The sequence below is a fragment of the Osmerus mordax genome, chromosome 18 (genome assembly GCF_038355195.1).
Source record: "Osmerus mordax isolate fOsmMor3 chromosome 18, fOsmMor3.pri, whole genome shotgun sequence".
NCBI classification, from domain to species: domain Eukaryota; kingdom Metazoa; phylum Chordata; class Actinopteri; order Osmeriformes; family Osmeridae; genus Osmerus; species Osmerus mordax.
The window spans coordinates 8,162,005-8,186,378 of record NC_090067.1 but is presented as its reverse complement, the minus strand read 5'-3'; the positions used below and the strand labels follow the sequence as shown (position 1 = coordinate 8,186,378).

At 42.7% G+C, this 24,374-nt stretch overlaps 1 protein-coding gene and 1 long non-coding RNA gene across 4 annotated transcripts; both read left to right on the top strand.

Annotated features, from left to right (window-relative positions):
• Positions 1 to 716: 716 nt before the first annotated feature.
• On the top strand, positions 717 to 12,246 carry sfpq (splicing factor proline/glutamine-rich). 3 transcript variants are annotated; one of them, XM_067255247.1, is made up of 12 exons: positions 717 to 1,487; positions 2,020 to 2,208; positions 2,314 to 2,615; positions 2,704 to 2,799; positions 3,192 to 3,388; positions 3,503 to 3,587; positions 3,760 to 3,874; positions 4,106 to 4,157; positions 4,399 to 4,505; positions 11,681 to 11,732; positions 11,893 to 11,980; positions 12,131 to 12,246. In XM_067255247.1, exons 1-10 carry the CDS (start codon positions 837 to 839, stop codon positions 11,705 to 11,707), a joined length of 1,821 nt encoding a protein of 606 aa, XP_067111348.1. In that variant the 5' UTR covers positions 717 to 836; the 3' UTR covers positions 11,708 to 11,732; positions 11,893 to 11,980; positions 12,131 to 12,246. The 3 variants fall into 3 exon arrangements, with proteins under 3 accessions (XP_067111348.1, XP_067111349.1, XP_067111347.1); XM_067255248.1 differs by having other exon boundaries at positions 11,893 to 11,984; positions 12,131 to 12,245; XM_067255246.1 differs by lacking the exons at positions 11,681 to 11,732; positions 11,893 to 11,980; positions 12,131 to 12,246 and adding an exon at positions 7,060 to 8,543.
• A 4,270-nt stretch (positions 12,247 to 16,516) lies between these two features.
• Positions 16,517 to 19,847, top strand: LOC136961752 (uncharacterized). The gene is made up of 4 exons (XR_010878863.1): positions 16,517 to 16,617; positions 16,816 to 16,973; positions 19,471 to 19,598; positions 19,723 to 19,847. It is a non-coding gene; the product is annotated as an uncharacterized lncRNA (long non-coding RNA).
• The last annotated feature ends 4,527 nt before the right edge of the window (positions 19,848 to 24,374 follow it).

Genomic DNA, 24,374 nt, shown 5'->3' with positions numbered 1-24,374 from the left:
GATAAGGGTGGGGTTGATGTCTGTCCCTTGTCTGGCATGCTGCCTGGGACACCTAAGCATGCATGGCATATGTAATCACATGTGAACAGATACACACTCTGTTCATCTGTTTATCACCCTCCCACCCCCCAAACACAAACGCACACACATACGTCACAAACATAATTTCTCAGTCTCACACAGGTCCAAAAAACTTCAAGATTGATCTGTATTTCAAGACAAGTGTTCAGATTAAATTGTTTTGAAATGAAAGCTGTTTTGCCAATACTTTTGTTCTAGACTAATTCAATGCACTCAAGCATATTAAACAGCTGTTCAACCAAAGCCTTTGGAGTTCAGTTAACCACAATCAAAGTATAGACATGCCCAGAGCATGGAAAGCCCTACTGAAATAGTGAATTAATAGGAATTAATATTGAAAGGATTACTGAACATGGGTGAGAGACCAGAGTCCATCCAGGATACAATGTAGTTTAGCATGTGTGTGTATGGATGTTTTTAGGGTTAAGGTTTGGGGGATTTATATTGCAATTCTATTGTGTCATCCACACTTCGGTGCAGGTGGCAGTAAAGCGCCAATAAACTGAATGCCAAACGCTGTAAAACAACAACAAGAAGAAGATGACTAGAAATTGACCAATGAATGTAGTAGGGCGTATACAAACTACGCGTTCCTCCCCCTTCGGGCAAATCACGTAGAGCATCCAAATCAAAAACTCAATCGCCATCTTGTGTGAGAAGAGGCAGGTCCTTTGGACAATAGAAAGATTGCGTTAGAAACATTAGATAGATACATTATTGACACATACTTTAAGCCGTAATAGTACTCAAACGACATGTCTAGGGACAGGTTTAACAGAAATCGTGGCGGTGGAGGATTTCAAAGAGGCGGACGAGGCAACGGCCTTGGACCTGGGGCTATGCGAGGTGGAATGGGCAACCCGAACTTCAGAAATCAAAATCAGCTCCCATTTCAAAACCGTGGACCACAGCTTGGAAATAACTTTGGGAAGCCACCCAACCAGGTTCCACAGTTAACCCACCAGAAGCCACAGCAACCTCCAAGTCTGGCTCAGCAGCTGAATCGGCCACCGCCGACCCCTGGACCTGCACTAACCATGAAAGGCCCGGCACAGATACAGCAGCAGGCCGCTGCAGCACAACAGCAGCAGCAGGCCGCACAGCAACAATCCGCTGCCGCACAGCAACAACAGGCCGCTGCCGCACAGCAACAACAGGCCGCTGCCGCACAGCAACAGCAGGCCGCTGCGGCACAACCAAAGATGCAGTCTCCTCCACCTAAACCTGTATTATCGTCGCCCCCGCCGAAGCCTGTAATCCCATCACCTCAACCTAACCAAATGAACAAGAATCTGCAAAAACCAGGAGTTGGAAACGGTCAGAAAGCATCGCCATCGACGGTTAGGTCCAAGCAAGAACCTCAAAAACGGAAGATAGACCGAGTTGAAGAAAACAGTGCACCCAAGGTAGAGCTAAGGCTATCCTAAATCAAATAATGGTATTAAACTGGTGTCTATTTAGAGCTAGATGTTTTAAACGATTAAATGTATTGCACACATGTTTATAGATGGTTGGACCTTTAGATTGGTGTTCAAAATAACAAAAAAATAAGGATTTGTCGTCGTGAATCGCGTGAACAATGCAGCTACAGCAACACTTGGCTAACTAATTACTGCAAGCGTTGGTGCTCTTTTCTTGCTATGGCATAGTATGGGAAATGAGGCCTATCCGCCATTTTGTGTTAGCCAGCTACGTTGTGTCAAAGCTAGCTTGTGATTTCAAATGCGCACAGTAGCTATCGGAGGGTGGGTAGCTAGCTAGCTTAACATCCAACTCCCTTTGTCGCTAGATGTATTGAGCCTTAGCATTGCCACATTGGCTGGATTAGCATTTTTATTTGTTGATTCATTTATTGTCGTTGTGGTGGGAGAGTTGTTGCCAGCTGACTAACGAAACAACAATATTGAGCTGACTATTATCCCGTTTCTTTATCTACAGGAGTTCAAAGCTACGTTATCCTTACTGTTGAAACCTGGTGAGAAAACCTACACACAACGTTGTCGACTTTTCATCGGAAATTTGACCAACGATATCTCAGACGATGAATTCAAGAAGCTGTTTGCTAAATATGGGGAGCCCAGTGAGATATTCCTCAACAAAAGTAAAGGATTTGGTTTCATCCGGCTGGTAAGATCACAATGCTATGTTGACTTGTTGAGTGCCCCTTGAATATACTAGCTTTAAGTAATTTTGTACGTAACAATGTAAAATAACTCAAAATATCTGTTTTAGGAGTCCCGTGCACTGGCAGAGATAGCAAAAGCTGAGCTGGATGATGTCCCCATGAGGGGCCGTCAGCTTCGTGTGCGCTTTGCAACACACCCTGCTGCTCTGTCCGTGAAGAACCTGTCACCGTATGTTTCCAACGAACTCCTTGAAGAGGCCTTTTCTCAGTTCGGATTGGTTGAGAGAGCAGTGGTCATTGTAGATGACCGCGGTCGTTCTTCTGGCAAGGGCATCGTTGAGTTTGCTTCAAAACCCGCAGCCCGCAAGGCCCTGGACCGTTGCAATGATGGAATCTTTTTGCTTACCACGTAAGAATAAAGTACATGACTGTCCATCCTATTTATAACTAAAATATGCATCATACTGATTAATTTATATATCTTTCAATCTGCTCAGGTCACCTCGTCCAATTGTTGTGGAGCCTCTTGAACAGTATGATGATGAAGATGGCCTACCTGAGAAACTGGCACAAAAGAACCCCAATTATCAAAAGTAAGGCACGGTCTTTACCACAACATTGACTGCTTTACATGGCTAACTAATGTATTTGTTTTAATTGCACCACCCCTATTTGATGGTGGATTGGCTTAACACAAAAAATGTTTGATCAGTATTGAATGTTGCTTGGCTTCTCATTGTGATGCTAAAGACCTAAATCAGTGGTGCTCAGCAGATGATCTGAGATGTGGTGGGGGAGGGGTGGTTCATTTCACAGCTGTCAAATCCATTTGTCTGATGAATTAATTAACTCAAAACACTGATTCATCCTCAAGATTTTCTTTCAGAAATACTATTTATAGAGATACTATTTCTATAATTTCGTTAGCAAATTTTCCGTTACCAAATACATGTTACTTCACCCACCCCTGTTGCTCACTCTTCAGAGAGAGAGAGGAGCCGCCCCGCTTTGCCCGGCCCGGCACATTCGAGTTTGAGTACTCGAAACGCTGGAAGTCCCTGGATGAGATGGAGAAGCAGCAGAGACAGCAGGTGGAGAAGAATATAAGAGAGGCCAGGGAGAAGCTGGAGGGAGAGATGGACGATGCCTTCCATGAGCACCAGGCTAACATGCTCCGCCAAGGCAAGTGTAGTATGCCTACTCAGTCCTGCCCAATAATTACTGCTATTATTATTTTAGGATAAGTGTTTTGGTTGGTGTTTGATGTGGCTGACTTGTTTTTCCTTGTTTACCCAGACCTGCTTCGACGTCAGGAGGAGCTACGCCGCATGGAGGAGATGCACAGTCAGGAGATGCAGAAAAGGAAAGAGATGCAGATCAGGTACTACTTGGTTCCTACCCCACTGTCATTCACATGGCAAACTTCCTGTTATCCTAATTAAAACCCTCCTTTTTTTTTTTTTTTACATCTTGTAGACATCTTGTTACCAATTAACACTATCTAGTTGGGGACTTGAAGTGTGTGAGGTAAAATATTTTGTGTTGGATTGCAGACAAGAAGAGGAGCGTCGCAGGCGAGAGGAGGAGATGCTTCGCCAGAGGGAGATGGAGGAGCAGATGAGGCGGCAGCGAGAGGAGAACTACAGAATGGGAAACTTCATGGACAATGTAAGTGCAGGTAGCCTGGCATCGCAAATAAAACGTAAGCAGAAGTGCTGCAGTGCTTTAAAAAACTGTATTTGTACTTTGATTCAAGAACTTCTAATACTGTGAAACAACCATGGGTGATTTACCATGCCCTACTTTAATGCAGAGCTCTGGTGACCTTAGATCTACCTAACCAATACTGTAAAGCCTGGGTTGGCTATTGTGTATATTCTGATGGTTTTTCTGTCACAGAGGGAGAGAGAGATGAGGATGAATGCTGGTGGAGCCATGGGAGGCATGGCAGGTTAGTTTTTCATTTCCAATTAGTTTCCTCTGCAAACCAATTGTGCTCGATATCTGGAATGAACTTAAATATGAAATAATCAATAATAAATAAAATATTGATGATTTAATTGTATTTCTAAACCTTGACACATATTGAGAGTTCTGATGACATGCCCTTATGGGTGTCCCCCATAAGGGCATGCATAAGGGACACCTTATCTTTGTGTGCGTGTGACATTTAGTCCTTTTGTCCCTGTTAGAAATGCCTTTTGGCAGCCCCAACCAAAAGTTCCCAATGGGTGGGATGGGCTTCGAGGGACATCAGGGCAGGGGCGGCCCTGCAGGAGGTGCCATGGGGAACGAAATGGTAATGTATCCTCACTAAGAGAACAGTGTTCGGTGTTCGGCCTAGTCTATGCTGCCGGTGTAGCACCAATTGTGAGAGTGGCAACTGAAGATATGTGAGAGGCTTGGCTTAAGCCTGTGTCTGACCTATCTCACTTCTCACTCGGGAAACTTAGTTAGGAATGAAAAGTGTTTGTCTTCCTGATTTATCTTGGGGATAAATCGAACTCTGCACTCAATGAGTAGCCACCAACAGCTTGCCCCCTCAGTTCCTCCACTTACATTGTCTTCTTTGTCTGAAAAGAGTCAACCTGCACTAAACCTAATAAATTGCGACAATCCCCAGAACTCTGTGATTCACGTGTAACAGACCTCCATTGCAAGCCCTGTCTTGTGTGAGCCCGACAGGCACATTTTCTCAGCAACGAGATGTGAACAGGCAGCATTTTTCTTATGTTTTTGCGGGGAATGGGTTGCTGCTATTTAGTGGTCACACCACTTAACCATACCAAGCCAGTAAACTTTAGCTACCAAACATGAGTGGAATCATGTGGCATGGGAAGAACCCTGTGAATGTTTGAGTGGGCGGCAGTGCGATGAGTTTGAGAACATCCTGCTTTCGCGTGGCATGGATCAGCTACGTAGTTGTCATGTTTGCCCAGCCATGTTTTTGGAGCCAAGCAATTCAGTTGAAGTGGTTTAGTGCTGGTTGACTTCTTTTAAGCATAATTCTTAAAAAAAAAAACCTAATCAGTGAAACATTTGGTGGAAATTGCTGACCTCAATGGTCATGAACTGAGGGATGGAGGCAGGCTTGGCCTTTTGACAGGTTTGCATACTTGGATGTACGCTGGGGTGCACATACCCTGTTTCAGCCATTGCTAGGATGTAAAAAGGTAGGCTATTGTAGATGTCATTGGATTGCAGAAGCAAGCAGTGAACAAAACCGTTAAGCCACCATGCAATTTTTTTTATTAGTTTTGATTTCAATTTTTTTGGTACTTTGGACCATGCATAAAGGTTTTTTTTTTTTTTTTACCTGTGTCTTCAGAATCTGTATTTGCCGGTTTCTGATGCAAGTTTATTGGAAATCAATGATTATTAAGGGGCCATGTTGGCTATTTAGCGTATGCATGATATGCAAGTGGACACTTGGTAGTTTGCATTTCTATAACTTGTGATTGAGAATTTAATGGAACTCTACAGCTTCAACAGGGTTTTGTCACTATGGTACATGACTAAAGTTGTGTTCTTAGTCAACATTTGCCTACGCTGTAATTGCAAACCCTATGGTCTTACATGTTATAACAAGCTCTACATCAGGAACATTTACATTTAGGAAAAGGGTGTATAATAACTGGATGAATTTTTTCAAACATGGTTGTATTTCATATTGCTCAGTAATACCACATTTTTTTAACTCGCATCTAGCAAGGTGCAATGAAATTACACGCAACCGCTCACATATCCTGGATGTGCAATTTGGTCAGACCCCGAAGGGCTGGTTGCACTAGCTGAGTGGAAGACAGAATCATTTTGGGTTCTGAATCTTTACTTGGTGACGACCACTTTTGGATTACAACACAAACAAAATGTTGATGTAACAATGTGTAAAATAAACAATGAAACTAGCTTAGTAGCTTAAGTCTATAACCTAACACGATTAACGGGATATGTGGACACGGTCTCTCTGGACTATAGTATCAATTAGTCTATGAAATAAGTATAAGATCAGGAACAACCCCCTCCGTGTACATCTGTAGTAGTAATTTATTTCCACACTAAGAATAAATTGATTGTGATATTTTTATTAGGCTATAGTAAGGTAAAACGACAACTTATAACTTGGCTACATTAGTTATCTGCCCAGTCTTAAACCAGACATAAGCTATGCCCCAGAAAATAAGCATACAGAATGCTTTACTGACCTACTAAATAAGTTTATAGAATGTTCAGGCACCACAGTGAACCTGTTCATGTGCAACAAAAATAAAGGCATACCCGACAACAAGAGTAAGGGAGGTATCCATATATTGGACCAATTTCCTTGGCACAACAGTTTTGGAGAACTGGTGCATAAATAATTGTCCGTTCATAGTTTGTAATCAACCCAGTGTTAAGTACTAATAGTAATTTATTTACTGGGGAATATTGGAATCAGTAGGCTTGTACATTCCCAAATATTAGGGCACTCGTGTGTGCAAGTAGTGGCTTGGAATAAAAAGGCCATTGGTGGTGTAGGTTAGCTCAGCCATTAGCATGCATCACCAGTCTAGGACAGGCACTGACTAACGAAAACATTACCCTTTCTTCCTTCTCCGTATGTTACCTGTGGCACCCGTGGATCTTCATATTGGAACTATTTCAACGAACGTTACCTACGGATGTGTCTCCGGCTGGTTACTTTTTTTGTAAAATCTCTTTACGCTCCAACTATCTATATCTACACCCCCTTACACCTCTCCCCTGCATATGGGGGCATATGGACCTGAACTGTGTGCCATTGCACTGGCCTATTGCCTCATCCCTCCTACCTTCCAAACGGCTATTGTTGCTTTTAACTTTGATCCACACAGCGCAATGAGCGTTTCCCCCAAGGTGGTCCTAGGGGAATGGGCCCCAATAACCAAGGGTTTGGCAGGGTCCGTGAGGAGTTTGATGGGCCGGCCAAGAAGCCTCGTTTTTAAAAGTTTAGTGTCATTCTCAAAGCAGCGCTTTTGTGTAGAGATTCTCTGAATACCTTGAATCATTATTGTATTTAAGTTGAAAGTGTTCCTGCATTTTAGCCTGAAGACTTATACATTTTATGGCAAGTTTAGGTAGTTTATCCTTTTATTTTGTATTTAGAGTAGTATAAAAAAAATTGTTGGACCACCTTCTGTGATCCAGTTAGCGCTCATCCATGTATTATTTCTTATCCAGGTGTATCATGCTCTGTGACTCGTGTCGTAAGTGGTGATAATTGTAACGTTTTCTCACCTTTCTATGGCTGTGTTTTGTGCCATTTCAAATTTTGGAAGTTAAACATGTAATACAATAAAAACTACAAATTGGTTCTCTCCAAATTCTCTGCAAATATCATTTTGACCTATTTCTGGTTCCGAACCCAAATTCCTAGTTCTAGGAGTTAAGTTGTCTTGAAGTATGGATACTTGCTAAATTAAGATATATTCAGTTTTAATGGACATTTATAATTCCATGTGGATTATGGAACAAACCGGCAGTATAAGGGGTGCCTCGATAAAACCTTGGAGCCTTAGATTGTAGTCTTGGCACAGCAGACAGTGGCTTTTTTTGGCAACAGAAATCTTGGCGCTTGTTGGTTGTTTCCTGGACAGGTTGAGGTTGCAGGTTGACAACCTACACCAACTTAATTTGAAGGCACACATACTTGGGAGTTTGAGTTTTGATGCAACTTGTAAAAAATTTTGGTGTGTTGAATGCCGAATTACATGAATTGACAATTGTGCTGTGGTTTCTGTTGACAAAATTACACTTCTGTCAAATTGTTTTCCATTCATGTTACTTGGCTACACATTTACTATATTACACAACTCATTATTGGGCGTTTAGATTGTTGCCCATTTGATTTAAATTTCATTTAATCGCTGCCATAAAATGTATCAAATCTACAAAACAGTAGTTAATGCTCAGAACCGCAACATATCCTGATGTAGACTTTCCAAGGTAAAATGGCTCAGGCATAAATGCTGGAAATCATCTGTTCACTTGAAGGGGCCTGTGACTGATACTTTGGCCTTACTTCATTTGATGACACTTCTCATTTTTTCCGACATCACAGTATTCATATCGTCAATCCATCCATCTGGAGATTGTCAGGTCTTTGGAGACCAGCTCATGCAAACCTGAACACTTGTAATGCTATTTCTGTGTGTTGGTTCTCTGTACATTTCTTTTAACAGGTGTCCATCTGAGAGGTCATTGCAGGCTGTAAGAGAGACCAAGAACCCACAGTTTAGTCCTGTAAATTCTTTCTTACATCTCATAGGATTTGTAATGGACCATTGGGTAAAAAAAAAAAAAAAAGAAAACTTTAAATGGCAAAACGACACTGTTGGAGAACTGAACTCAAGATATCCCTTGAATGCATAGTAATGTTTCATTTACTTTGACTGTCATCTAGCCTGGCCTTGTAACATGACCAGTAGTTAGATCTGGCATCCCATCTTAGGAGATATTAATGATTCCTTTGTTTTTAGGTATACTGTCCTTCAGCTAGCAAAATCTGGACATTCCTCTAAGATGACATGGCTATACTAAACTCAACTCTGCCAACTGTTTTAGGTCTTAGTTGAAGTATTGTATTGCCTGGGTTCACATACCTTAAAATGAGTATTGTGGTCTTTGTAGCCAACCAAGTGAAAGCTTACCCTTAAGCAACTAGGCATGTCAGAGTGCAACAAAGAGGAGATGGAAAAAGAGTAGTCTATAAAGTGAACAAAAGTACTTTGGCAAAAGTGTCTGACCGTTATCATTTAAGCGTACTCCAGTTTGCTTTGCAGTGAACTAGTTTACCAACAAAAAAAGAATGAACAACACTTAGTTCAATATTTGGTTTGTAGAATCTTGTCCTGGTTTGGAAAAGGGTATCATTCCCAGAACCATTGTAGTGGAACTGCTGGAACTCTCCGGCGGGCCTTCCCCTCCCATATACCTTCGTTCTTCATCCTTCAGAAGCAAGAGACCTGTGGTACTGAGTTGTGGGGAGCGAATGGCTTGTCTCTTGTCTGTGTCATGTGTCTTGAGTGCATGGGGGTGCAGTAGCTGTGCAGTAGAGGCAAAAACCACAGCCCAGACTGCCCCATTCCACAGTTGAGGCTCCGGCAGTTGGTTACGTTGAGGATGATGAGTAGTACTGCAGAAGTCAGTGGACAGTAGAGCCTGGACTTGTTTGCAGCAAGAGGTATGCTAACAGATCTGCTGAAAAGGTAAGTGTCCCATGTTTATGATTTAAAAAAAATATTGGAAAATATACCCAAACTTAACTTCTATCTCTCTCTGCCACCCCACTGTTTTTTGGGGAAAGACTCTACAGGGCTTCTGGCATCACACTCCTGAAGAATGGATTCACAGTGCAGTACTCCTCTGCCCCCAGCCCTCATGTCTGTGGACTCATGGCGATATGTGTGTGTGTTTTAGCGCGTGCAGTTTTGTGGCACTCCTCCTCTCACTTCAACTGGTCTCTGTACTAAAGCAAGCGTTTATGTGGGTGGCTGTGTCACTGGCTCGTCGAGTAATGTAGGTTTGTATAACTGCAGACTGACACCAACATATTTGAGATGCATGCAAATCCATTCAGTGTATTGAGGCAGCAAATACTTCTGAGAGGATCAGAACAGGTAGGAGGTGCTCAAACACCTTTTGGCATGTAGACGTGAGTCTCTACGAAGGTATAGCTTGTTGATTTCATTGCGGTTGTATGTACTTCATACTTGGATGCTCTTAGGCCTTGTACCAGTTGAGCTGGATGTTTCATTGGGCTTGCTCTCATCACCCTGTAGTACCAGTTTAACCTATATTATAGAATTGGTGAGAGGCATATTAGGTCTGTCTCTTAATGCAGACACTTCCAGTTGTAAGAAGGTTAAAACATTTTTTATTTTTTTTGGCAGGTTCACAGAAGATGCATATTCAGTGATTTCCAGTTATCGCTTTTATGGTACATCTGGTCTTACACCAGGTTTTCAGAGATTTGGAATGAAGTGGGTTAACTCAGTTTTTGTGGTAGTTTGTGTGAATAACTGAGTCTTTATACTCAGTCTTTAATAAGGCATGTATGGGCCTCTTTTGATTACCAGTGACTTGAGTACTACATGTTTGTGTGTGACATCCTTCTTCACTTACTGTTAGGAACTCTATTCAGCTGTACAATATTCATCGCAATCAACAATTTTCTGCTATAAACACGTTGAATTTCCTGTACCATACTGCTACATAAGACGCAAAACTCAAGCTATTTTAGGCCAGCAATCCTGATCACTGCTATATTGTCGTTCTGAAACCTATATGTGTATGTCAGAATTATCTGACAACTGGGTGTTTTTTGTAAAGATTTTTCAGCCATTAAGAGATGGAAGTGATGGCCATCGTCGGTTGTGGGTGGTGGGGGGGTGGATGGATGGTACAGGGGATGGGTGTGGGACAGTTGGCTCCAGTCTTTTCATACTTGTTCAACTATGTGGCTACTCGCTTATAATGCGACCAGGGTGTATTTTGCTCTATCCATTTGGACTTCTTTCCTGACACCTATTTTTATCCTGTTTATATTTTTTTTTTGTACTTCTATAATTGCTTCTAAGCCAGTGACCGGCCAGCCAATTTGTAATGTTTCACCAGAACTTTTGACAAACTTTCCGTGTGACTTGTATGTGAACTGTTGTCTGGAGCTTAAAAAGTGTGTATTGAGTCTGTAGCAGCTGGTCTTAAGGACAAAATCTTATGTGTACATCGAGCACTGTGAGCAATCAATGCAGCCCCCAGTGGGCAGCCAACTGTGTCTGCACTGTGATCCATTCCCCCATCCGTAGCCTTCACTTCTTTGAGCGGTATGGCAGCTTCTCCTTACTCCAGAGTCAGAGTGTGGTGCCAGAACTACCCTCCAGGCCCCTTGGCCTCCACCGCTGGGCCGATGCCCACCCCCCACACGGCTACCCCCCCTCCTGTCCCTAAACGCGTTCTGCCAGAGTGATCCATCGACTCCGCAAATAGCCATCCTGATGTTTTAAGGTGAAATGGCTCTGATGTAACTCCTAAACCCTTTCAGGGTTTTTGCAGTAACAGCATTTCTGAAGTGTCTCAGTCCATCAAGTCAAGCTTACCTTCACCTCTAGTTCTCTTACCTCTCTTTCACCTCTCAAACACTTATTTATTTTTTCACGTGACTGAAGGTTACCCTGAACCATTTTTACCCTTCAGCAGTTTCTTGAAAGAATTTAATTCATTTTGTAGTATACAATTTTGTTAAATTGTTATTCATTGACACATTCACTGAATCCCTCTCTTTTCTACTTTATTTATGGTAGTCCAGTCTAGATATGCATATCCTAAACATTCAACTCGAATGACTACATTTGTAGGTTAGCCATCCAACATGCACACACACACACTGAAGTAGAATCTTAGGAGTTTTGTAGACCTTGTTCATGCTCCACTCTCATTGTGTGTGTCTTACCACAGGAGACTCAAGTGATAGAGGGAGGCTGAGAAGTGACTGCCTGTCTCTCACATGGTAAGTTGCCTTCAACAACCCAGTAGTTCATGTAGTCTCCCTTGTCTATGATCCAGATCATATACTAGATAGCAAAACCGACCACATAAATCAGTTATTGGGCATGTTCTCTGTTCAACCTGGCTGTAGTGTAAATTGATCTATTGTTCTTTCAATGCAGAATAACTGAAGACTGATGTCTGTATAAACCTAAGCAGAGGGCACCACGATGACTCTTCGTAGCCCAATGGCTGGACGGATGCTGAACGGTAGGTGAGATTTCTCAGCTGGAATGTTATGTTGCAGGTGTAGGACATCAAAATGGACCACAAACAAGTGCTTACATTTGGTAACATTTGTTCATGTGCCAGTCATGTATCTATTTTGTAATTCCTATATTTTCCTGATTTACTCTCCAGAGTCCTGATGTGCAGGTGGAGCTCCAGAGTACTAGAGAAGGTGTTCTTTCAATGGTGTGACACCTAATTGAAGCTTGTTTTCTGCAGTTTCGCAATAAAAAAAATTAAACTGGGATTGGTCTTTTTATTGTCTCAAATGTATTTTAGACTAATTAGTATTTTCTTAGGCATAGGACATGAGTCACGTGTATTAGCAATATTCAGCTGTTGGTAGCCTAATCATCCAAGAGTTGTCAAGCCATCAAACTACATATAAATAACCTGTAGATATACTTTCAACTCTCAGCCTGTTGTACATCTGGCTGGCACACCTTGGTTGAAGTATAGTCCAGTTACAGTGAAGGCCAAGGTGCCTTGTTTCCCAGGGCCCAGATCACATCTGCATCCTGTGGGTTGGCTGTCAACCCTGGAGAAGTTCCAGGTTTGTGGTCAGGGAGGCTGCAAGCTGAGACAGCCAGGCCCATGAAGACAGCCAGAATGTGGGTCGGTTTTGTTTGGGCTGACCTGTTGCACCCTGGCACTCTCCTTTGTGTGGCTTTTGTTACAGATGGGTAGAGCGTCTGTATAAGCATGAGTCTTGTGGTATTTGTTCCAGAAAAAGATTTTAGCTTATTAATTGATGAGGGGACCTAATGCCATAAAGGAGTTGAGTTAATGATCTTAGACACAGTGGTTAAGGCTGGTACTGAAAGATTTACGAGGGGTAATGTAACTGAAATATTTATCGGTAATTACTGTACAAATATGAGCCTTTTCTTACTGTAAAGATGCATTTAAATTTTGGGGGCATAGCATTCATCAAATAATTTCAATTGTAAGGTATTTAAATATTGCATATTTTAAATTAAACATTCCAGCTTTGAACAGCGGAAGAATATTGATGAACATGATTTGGGCAAACAACGCACAGAACCCTCCCAGACTTGATACTTGCATATTTATTTAGGAATAAATGCTACATAGTGTTATCTATAGCAGATGCACAATGTCATCAGATTTCCTGAAGGTCCCATATCCACTTGCCCCTGTCCATCTATGTACCACCTGGCTTTGTAAGCTGACCTCAGAAACAGGAAAAGGGAGGGAGGGGGGGTAACGTATGTAGGTAGTGGTGTCTCAACGGCCTAGAGAGACCAGCCTCTCTGATGCATCTTTCATGTGCATGCATCATTGATAACCCCAACTGGCCGCATGCAGGCCCCCAGGGGCGCCAGTGCACTCAGTGTCTGAGAGCAGACGGAGTTTAAGTGTGTGTGAGAGAGAGTGCGTGTGTGTGTGATCAGTCTCTAAAGTCTGGTTCTGTGGAGGGGAGATATGAGCTCGGCGCCTGGTGCCCCTCCGGGCCTAGGCACCGGCGGACTGTGGCACCACAAGGCCATGCAGAGGAGCCGTGCCCTGGTCCGGACCTACCTCCTGTCCAGCTCCGTGCCACCCCTGCTCTCGGTCACAGAAGCCCGACCCAGGGACCCTCTCAGACTGCCTTCTTTGGCTGCAGGCAAGCCCCCCCGCAGGCAGACCACCGTCACTCCACTCAGGTAAAGTGATACTGCTCCACAAAGACATGCACTATGTCTCTACAGCACCACGGTATAAAGATAAAGAGATGAAGTGGTGCTTCAGGGTAAGAGAATGGACGATGGAATAAACTTTTATTGTCAGTTATTGCAGAACATTATTGTCAGTTACTGTAAATTCTGTAAGGAACAGGAATTGGCTTTTAGAATCCCTCAATTGGAGGATGGGAATAGTTTTATTTTGTAGTCAATTAAAGGTTTAGTTGGCTGAACTTGACTAATCTAAAATCCAGGAAATTAGATTGAGTTTTTTGCAGTCAATGACACTGCTCGGGTCCTTCCTTTCAGCCCCTCAAACATACCTCTTGTCACTAGAACACTACTTCCCTGGAGTTTGTTTTGACTACAGAGCAGCCTCCCAGCCATAAATCTCAGGTGAGGGAAGACGATCTGCTTCTATTCACAACAGTAACCATGTAGTGTGATGCTGAGTTTCCTTGGTTATACAGACTAGTGTTTCTGAAAGGAGGGTTAGAGCAGGAAGGAGAAACCTGAGCGTGGCACTCATTCGCTCCCACGCCTCATGTATGGAAACACACCACACCTTCCTTCCTCTCTATCTGTCAGTCTATCAGATGGCATGACCTTAACCTGGCACAGCAGGGTTTTGAATGACCAGCTAACTGTCAGAATGTTGTCCAGCTGAAGGAAGTGCAAGGAAATGGAGGCGTTCAACATATCCATGTCAAGCAGAGTTGTTTGAGGAGGTGGTCAAGATAACTAGATCTCCCCACATCTCTGCCTCCTTCCACCTACCTCTCTGCTCCTATCTACCAATTTACCCCATTCTCCAACCTCCCCTCAATCTCTGTGCTCTCTTTATCTCCACACAGCATTAGCGAGCCTTCTCTCTTCACCCCGGGAGAACGAGCAGTATTCGAGGGCTTCTCCCGCAACTGCCGTCCACCTCTACGCAGACGGCCCTCTCCCCTGCCTCTCTGCAGGTCATGTGACCCCGGAGGTCAAAGCCAGAGCCAGATTCACAACAAGGCACCAAACCCGACCCAGAGCTGCAGACCCGTCTACACCCACTTTTCCCAGCCCATCAGACCTAACCCCAAGCTGGTGGTAAAGCCTGGCTCCCAGAGCCTCACCTTGACTTCAGAGCAGAGCGAACTCCGGCCCCTGATCCTGCAGTACCGACAATCTTCACAAGGGCAGGCTCTGTCTGTCAGGGGGAAGCCTTGTCTCCCCAGCAGCCAGCAGCCCCCACCGTCCCGCATTGCCCCTGCTCCAGTGCGAACACAGCTTCACATATTCCTTCCCATAGAAGGAGCTGGGGAGGAAGAAGTGGACAGTGAATCAGTGGATGAAGGGTTTATGGATGAGCTGGACAGTAAGATCACTTCCTTAAAAATCCAGCAGAGGGTGACCTTGTCTAAACCCCAAGCACCATGACTACAACTCAAATGAACTGTATATACTGTCTTATCAGATTCACTGGGGATTGAACATCAATTAAGTCATATTAATATAATACTAAATGGCACAGGGAAAGTGGCATTTAGTTAATCAACACTTGATGTGATGTTAGTGTTATGGAAATTTGTGTTATAAAGGCACCCATGACACAAAAATCATTTTGTATCTCATATTAATGTTGTAAACTCCCTACACTTATGTATTTAGTAGCAGCTGTAACATGTTTGTTTAATAAAACAACTAGTAGAATTAATCTCTCTCTTAGTCTTTTTTTTGTATCTCTAACATGCAACACACACAAGGACACAAAAATGTTGGGTTGAGTTACAGGGTACCTAATTCACTGACCCATGGATTCCCAGATTTATAAAATAAAATCAACGATCGATGCAGGGTGCCAAATTGCAAATGCAATAGACCAGAGCATGTCTAAGGAGAGCCTGTTCACTCCCTATTAAGCAGTACCACCAGAGGTCCACTGGTGCTGATCGCGAGCGAGTGAATGCTGAATGGGAGTCTATGGAGCTAAACTAAATTTGTCTCTTTTGCCTGATTGTCGTTGAGAAATCTCAGATTTGGTTGTAGTTTTTGAATGTTCAACATGGATTATAGGTCGAAAGTTGAATGCACGAGTACTTCTGTCCTTTCGATTTCTTACAGGATGAGTATTTTGCCCATAACACGCTAGCATTCTGCTAATGAATGCTGATTGGTTAGTAAAGGTCTGACTACGACCAGAGATCCCGCTCAGGGGCGGTCCTAGCACATTTGGCGCCCCGGGCAAGTTTTTCCCTTTCAGAACCCGGAAGTTTTCCCGAGAGTGGCAGCAGCATTTCAGAGAATGTCTAATATATCCTTAAACAGGCTCTGAGCATTCGCTGGTGACAGTTATCCCCATATTAGACATTCTCTGAATAGACCAATTATCACCCTACGTTACACGACGTCACGCAGGTTCAACTGCGCATGTCGGCTGCAAAAGACGACCGGAAAAATGTCGTGTTGTGCTGTGGGATGCCAGAATCGGAAATCTGTGAACAGTGGTCTTACGTTTTACCGAATACCCTCAACTCACACTCCTTTTAATGCAAACCGCAGACGACTTTGGTTACAAGCCCTCAGAAGAGCCGATTGGAACGAGGATCAAATTAAAAATGCCCGGCTCTGCAGTTCACACTTCATATCAGGTAAGTTAACATTACACCAAATCAGACACATCAATCGGTTTGGCTTACAACAACAAAATAACGTACTAGCTAACTTACCTTCAATTGTGTTACATTGTTATAGCAGCGTTGTTATATAGCATAGCAAACTCAAGTTTTCTATAACTTGAGTTAGCTGTTACACTATCGTACTGCCAATCACTAGAATACTCTGTTTTTGTACAGGAGAGGTATCTATGGACTTCAATAATCCCGACTTTGTCCCTTCTGTCTTTTCCGACTCAAACCAGTGTGAAATAAACGAAGGCGATGCAAAACTTGAGAGGTAAATATTGTCACTTTATCCTTAATTAGTTGCTAACTGGGATCACATTGCATGCATCCAAATGCAGAGAATGTGAACCCTGCTGGGGTATGCTATGTAATTTACACTTGACTGGTTTTGGTACCTGATAACCTCTATGATCTACCAAGCCACGAAACTGTTTTGGACTGACTGTTTGCTTTCATCTCGGAGTATCAGATTTAAGAAAAAAAGAAAAAAGGAAGAAACCACCCACAGACCACCAGATAATGTACAGCAGTCCAAAGAAGTTAGTGATGAGGTTGCATCAGAATCTTCAGGAGCTTACCTGTCCTCAGATGACTGCAGAATGGAGCCTGGTGCTGGTCCTTGCACTGGTAAGAACGTCTTAACTAATGTAGGGCAGTCATTATTACGGTGAATCAGGTACTGTTTATATATTGTTCAATACAGCAGAACTGTGTTGTGAATTAAGTAGAACATTATTCAGTTCCACCAAGATCCACTTTGCTTCAAGTCAAGCAGCCAGGGCTGGGTCAGAGAATGTCTAATATAGGGAGAACTCTCGGGAAATTTACGGGTTCTGAACTGGTTGCAGTTCCACTCTAGTTCCATATGAGGGCACTAACGAGTGAGTACAGAATGAATAGAGGTCTATGGAGCTATACCCCTCATAATCCACTTTTCTCAGGATATAATTTTTTGTCTAGTAATTTGAATTCTGAATTCGAAATGGGAGGCAACAAAAATATACACTGCTGGGTGTTAGATTTTTTTAAAGTTGCCTTTCTGTTACAAAAAGCCTTTCAAAATGTCAATGACGTCATACACATTGTACGACCAGAGATACTGCTTTACGGCAAGCAATGGTCACTTCCTTTTTTCTCTCGAGGCATCGACAACACAGCTGACAGGTTAGGCTCTCCCTGTCAATACACATGCTAGAAAGAGTTTTGGCTTGCTAATGTTGTTGCTAATGCTCTGACATTCTGGTTCTGCTTCGGATGCCATCAAGCGGGATCTCTGGTCGTAGTCAGTCCTTCACTAACCAATCAGCATTCATTAGCAGAATGCTAGCGTGTTATGGGCAACAACGATTCACCCTGTAAGAAATCAAAAGGACATAAATACACGTTCATTCAACTTTCGACCTATAATCCATGTTGAACATGCAAAAACTACAATCACATCTGAGATTTCTCCACGACAATCAGGCAAAAGAGACAAATTTAGCCGTTTAGCTCCATAGACTCCCATTCATTTTGCACTCGCTTACGATCACCCCCAGTGGAACTCTGGTGGAACTGCAACCAAATTCGGTACAATGGGGCTTAATAGGGAGTGGACAGGCTCTCCTTAAACAAAAGTCGCTCTGGATAAGAGCGTCTGCTAAAAATGACTAAATGTAAATGTAAACAGGCTCGGGTTGGGTGCTTGGCCTCAATGCGCCGCTACGGTGGCCCTGAAGTGCCAAACACACTCACTAATACATCCCCCAAATAAAAACACTCCCCCCAAATACGAGTAAACTCCAGACTCCCACCCCTCGCCCCTTGCCTTGAGGCAACGGCCCCGGTAGATGTAGGTGGTATTGCATTTCCGGTTAGGCACCTGGCTCGCCCGGTCGTTTTTCTTCTGTTAACTCCAGTTAACATATCCAAAACTATCTCCCCCAATAATGTTTGTTCAATTCTCGAACCTGGCTCATACTACTAACTTTTTCATAGAATAATTTTTCCAACCAATCCGAAAGGGGTAAACTAGCACCCCATTTATTTGCTTACGTCAAGAAAAGTTCCCTGCAAATGTGCTCGCAGATACGAACAGGGCACAAGCACAAAAGGGAACATTATTTGTTATTTTACATGATTTACCTGAAGCTGAATGAGCACAAGGAGAAAAGGCTTGATAATCTACAGTTGCCTGCCTTTGCTGTAGCCAGTTTTACAAATGGTTGCACACATACATGACAGTTGTTTGTAGTTTATTTACGGTATTTTAAAGCAGATTTAACCACAAAGCAAAAAGAACAACGTATATTTGGTGAGTCTGAGTCGTATGTGGAATGTATGTCCATTTAGAATAGGCCTATATTTCAAAAAACCAAGTGAAAGGAATACTACACAGTACTAATAACATTAATTTTCGTAAAGTTCACATGATGTATCTGCTTCTTGATCGGACCTGTACCCCATTCTGCTACTGCAATGCCTTAGCACACACGCTCGCGACCAACTTCTTATTTCTTGTTAGTTACTGCTAGCCTGGCTCTGCCCTCCTACGTACTTCCGCTCAATTTAGATTTGGCTTCTGTACTGTGTCTTGGCTTGAGGGACGTAAGTCAGATGTCTTCGGTTAACTTTCTACCTGTCCAATCAGCTAACAGAGGGAGTGGCTGAGAACGATGACGTTGATATTTTATTGTATAGTTTATTTTAATCTAATTCCATTGCTAGTTATGTACCCTTAGTTTGCTAGTTATGTACCCTTAGTCATCCACTTTCGTAGCTGATTGGATGCCCAATTGCCCAATCACCTTTTAAAGAGCCCGGAGAGAAACGAATTGCACTGCGACAAGAAAATAAGAACACTAAATGTTGCAAGCATGTATTGCCCTTACTGTGGCAAGCATTTTGCTGATCTGCCGAATTCTTGTAGTGTTTGTGGCAAGAGATTTCACATTTTAAAAGAGACCAGCAAGCCTAAAGACAGGACTGAAACAATGAACGGACCATCGTCAGGTAACGTTTATGAAGCTAGCCAGCTGGCTATTTAGCTAAATTAGCTTGGCTCGGGTATACTTAGCTTAGCTATCATTCTAACTACTTCGGTCATTTAAACGATGACAACCTTTTTTTTATGTTGCTTTAACAGTGTTACTGAACCCAACGTTGCACCAGTTCATGCCACCTAGAGGCAGGAAGCGCAAGAAAAAATCGAAAGATAGATCAAACTTTTCCTTCCTTTTCCTTGGAGGGAAAAAGCCACAGAAGAAAGTACAGGTGAGCAAATATAGGAGTGTTCAGTTAATACAGCTGAGTATGAATCAGTTATAATCATACGATGCAGTGGCTGCCAAAGTGCTTTGTATTTATTTATTATTTGTTTATATTGTTTTTCTTTAAGATAAATGTTGGAGTCATGTCAATGCTGAATGGGGTGTTTACGCCAGTACGTGGGAAAACCGTTGTATTGCCCACCCATACGGAAATCACAGGACCACAACTCCTCACGCAAGCTGTGAAACAAATACAGGATTTCAACAAAGACGTGGATGAAGGGCCGTACGTCCTTCTATATCCAGACGGATCACAAGTCATTACTCTCCCAGGGACACAAAAACCTTTTATACTAAAGGAATATAAAGAAAAAATAGGCAAGGCCTATCAACGACTTAACTTTTTTATATGTTATGAAAAAGAATTTAAAGGTCAGAGACAAATTTAGCCAGTACTTATAATTTTTTTATTACACAGCCTATAATCAACACAATTATTTACATACCTACGCATTTGGTCTTGTGTTTTGCAGATCATGAATACCTCTCAGAGAGTTCAGAATCTGACAATGAGGTTGTCATTAGAAGAAGGAATTCTGCTGAGTTGGATCATGCTGACACGTTGGTGAGTGTCATCACATGTTAAACATTTAGGTGATGCTTTTCTAAAATACAGCTCAATACATTTCACAATACAGCGAATACAAAACATATATTAAAAAGTTACATTTGAATATGTATCATGTGATTCCAACTATGGATTCACCACGTTCAGTCATTTGAACCTCAGCATGAAAGCACTTCAAATGTGACAGTGATTCTTGGGAGTGCATTACCAAAAGTAGTCATTTATTATTTGAGCTTACAGGTCTGACAGCAAACATGGTAGAATGTGCAGTTCCTGGATGTAAACCGGACTCTTACAGACATCGGCCTCTCACGCCAACAAACTTGGTTAGACTGCGTATCTGCAGTGGTCATTTAAGCAAGGCGTGTTTCCAAAATCAAATGCAAAAGTCAATGGGGTTTCTAAAGAAATTACGGTTAAAGGTCCCATGGCATGAACATTTTGCATGCTTTTATATAGGCCTTAGTGGTCCCCTAATACTGTATCTGAAGTCTCTTTCCTGAAGTTCAGCCTTGTTGCAGAATTACAGCCACTATGAGCCAGTCCCACAATGAGCTTTCCTTAGGACGTGCCATTTCTGTGTCTGTAGCTTTAAATGCTAATGAGGATGAGAGAGGTGGGGCAAACTAGATAACCATATACAGTAAAGAAACAAAATGATATAGCGTTAGTTAGGGGTGGAACAATATATGTATTCGTACCGAACCGTTGGGTACGGGCGTCAGGGTTCGGTGGATGTCATTAGACGGAGAATACACGGTATACAAATAAATAAAACTTGCGTGCAAATTAATTAATGTAATGCGGAAACTACTATTAGATACTCGTGTTCTTTCGAGACATCTAATCTGAAGCTCTGATTGGCGCTGCCGTGAGTCAGAGATAGGCTAGCTAGCAGCACTAAGGACGAGAATGGCGAGTGGTGGCGACCCACGAGAGATAGAGGACCCGCCGGCCGTTTTAAGATTGCAAGTTTGGGAAAACTTCAGTTTCCCATTCAGTTACAGTAGTACAGGCGAGAGAGTTGTGGATAAGACGAGCACTGTGTGTCGGCGTGGTTCAGCAGTTATGGGCAGTGACGGGTAAGCAAGGTAGGCACTGCCTACCCTGCCAAAATCCAAACGTAAATGTTTTTATTAAATCATTTTATTTTAATAAAAGTGGAGTCAGGTGGCTAAGCGGTTAGGGAATCGGACTAGTAATCTGAAGGTTGCCAGTTCGATTCCCGGTCGTGCAAATGACGTTGTGTCCTTGGGCAAGGCACTTCACCCTACTTGCCTCGGGGGAATGTCCCTGTACTTACTGTAAGTCGCTCTGGATAAGAGCGTCTGCTAAATTACTAAATGTAAATGTAATAAACTTGTATTTGTATTTTTACTGTTTATTCTTGTGATTTATATATGCAATATGTGTGTTATTGCAATTGTTAAGACGTTACGATGACGAATGTAGCAGTTACGCATAATCAAATACAAAAAAATTGTAGAAAAGCAGTGCTTTTACTGTCCGTTCACTACGACGACAAGCGAAAAACTCACTTGCGCACTTCGATCCTGTATTCTTCAACATGTACAGTACCAGTCAAAGGTTTCTACACATTTTCCCATTTAAGTGCCCAGCCTCTTACTGACATCACCGCACATCACTGGTTGTGGGGTATGTGACTGGAAATACATCTAACATGCTAAGCATATAACGCATCTGGCGTGTGCTAAAATATCCAACGCCATCACCCAGTTGTGCCAATCACTGGAACGAGACAAAAAATGTTTTTCAACTTCTCCTTACAGTGCTTAACCAGCCATTAGATACACATACAAATAGGGCCAAATAAATTACTGACGCAATCGGAATTTACATGTCATCATCAATGCGCCGTATTCACTCGTAGAGGAACCTGGTTTGTTTTGCTTTTCCCTCTGTTTTACCGAACTCCTACCGAACCGTGATTTATGAACCACGGTATGAACCGAACCGTGACTTCAGTGTACCGTTCCACCCCTAGCGTTAGTTCACTTACTTGTCCGAGGTTTGTAGCTGAGCCAAGGAGAGTTGGTACTGATCCAGGCTTTATTTTCAGACGTTCAGTCTGAAAATCAAGTATATATATAGCAATGCCAGCTCTGTATTGGCCCAAGTTGAGGAAACAGTTGGTGAAATGTTTGGCGCAGACATACAAAACTAGGGGAGAAAATAAAATTAACACACTGGTTCTTCAGAGGCTCGGATGAAGGAACTAAAAAAAACTTTGGTGTTCATTTGTACATCCAAACACTGAGCAACTGCCATGCTTCGCTTGTTTGCAATCCATGATGTCTCTTGTGGAAAAACCAATATCGTGCTTGCACGGTCGTGGCTCATTTTCTCATGGACGGGCCAAATTCTCTGGGAAGGCAAAGCAGAGAAAGGGGAGGTAACCTTTCCCCGTATGACGACATACAGGGAAAATTCCAGATTGGCCCATCTGAGATTTCATTTTCTCAAAGGCGGAGCAGGATACCCAGGGCTTGGTTTACACCTATCGCAATTTCTAGCCACTGGGGGACCATAGGCAGGCTAAAAAAACTCAGTGACATTTTCGTGCCATGGGACCTTTAAAGTGTGATGCCGTGTTGACTATTTATCCTGAGACTGCGACAACGAGCTGGAGTCAGCTAGTTGTATGCATGTCTTTTACTCGACCAACACTCAAGGTAAAGCTTTCTGCATGTAGGTCAATATATTTCCTTGGCGACTGAAAGCATAGCAGTAGGGTTGCCACCCGTCCCTTAAAATCCGGAATTGTTCCGTATTTGAGAATAACATAGCGCGTCCCGTTTTGAATCAATACGGGACGGGGTTTGTCCCGTATTTTCCGAGTTGTCTTCAATGCAGCGTCCCATGCAAATCATCCCACTCGCATTCTGTGAAGACTCGTCCTATTCTGCCCCTGATTGGGTAATACTCGCTGCCATAGTTGGTTTGATCAGGTTCATGGCCAATCAGAGGCAGAGGAAGGCGGGTCTCTTGGCGTAGAGTCAATTTGAAAGAATGGCGGAGGCAGGTCCAGATACCCCCCACATAATAAGAAATACACTTATAAAAGGAAGTAGACTTTACATGCCCCAATACTGCACACTACTACTTCTGGTCCACTGATGTTATCATGTTCATGGAAGATCATTTGCAAATCTCCTGCACTATATCTATTTTTTCCAGTATACTTTGAGTATCAAAGCATTTGTTTAATTTAAAGGTAATAAGTTATAGATCTGTTAATTTAATAAGTTAATAAAATATGGTTCTCACAAGTTCCTCCAAAAGCCTATTTTTTGTGGTCTCACTGTCAAACTTTGTTGGCCTATGTTTATTATCGTCATAGCTGTGTATTGTTGTAATAGAGAGAGACTGAGGGCATCTGTTCACACTGATTTCAATAGCAGATCTTTTTTATAATGTCCATGTATCAATCTTAATATTTTTATGAAAATATGTTTTAAGTTGTGTCATCGGGCCTGTGGCCCCGAGGGGTGTGGCCCTGCGGCAGGCGTCAATGGCGATAGGTGTAAACCAAGCCCTGGGTATCCTGCTCCACCTTTTGAGAAAATGAAAGCTCAGATGGGCCTTATTTTTCAGTATTGAAGGTGGCAACCCTACCTAGCCTGCCTATGGTCCCCCAGTGGCTAGAAATGGCGATAGGTGTAAACCAAGCCCTGGGTATACTGCTCCACCTTTGAGAAAATGAAAGCTCAGATGGGCCAATCTGGAATCTTCCCTGTATGTCGTCATACGGGAAAAGGTTACCTCCCTTTCTCTGCTATGCCCGCCCAGAGAATGTGGCCCGTCCACGAGAAAATGAGCTACTACAGTGCATGCACGATATAGGTTTTTCCTCGAGAGACATCATGGCTGGCAAACGAGCGAAGCATGGCAGTTGCTCAGTGTTTGGATGTATAAATGAAAACCAAAGTCTTTTTTTAGTTCCTTCATCCGAGTCTCTAAAGAACCTGTATTTTAATTTCATTTTCTCTGGAAATGCGCCGACACAACTTCCCAAAGTGTTGTATGTCTGCGCAAAACATTTCACTGACGACTGTTTCCTAAACTTGGGCCAATACAGAGCTGGCCTTGCTCAACGTCTGAAAATAAAGTCAGGATCATTACCAACTCTCC

What these genes read in the sequence shown, in the direction of transcription:
- sfpq (XM_067255246.1), top strand. Translation starts at nt 837, where the DNA reads ATGTCTAGGGACAGGTTTAACAGAAATCGTGGCGGTGGAGGATTTCAA. An exon ending in TGGGAAACTTCATGGACAAT is followed by an intron (nt 3,875 to 4,105) that starts GTAAGTGCAGGT and finishes TTTCTGTCACAG; the next exon opens with AGGGAGAGAGAGATGAGGAT. An exon ending in GTGCCATGGGGAACGAAATG is followed by an intron (nt 4,506 to 7,059) that starts GTAATGTATCCT and finishes TGATCCACACAG; the next exon opens with CGCAATGAGCGTTTCCCCCA.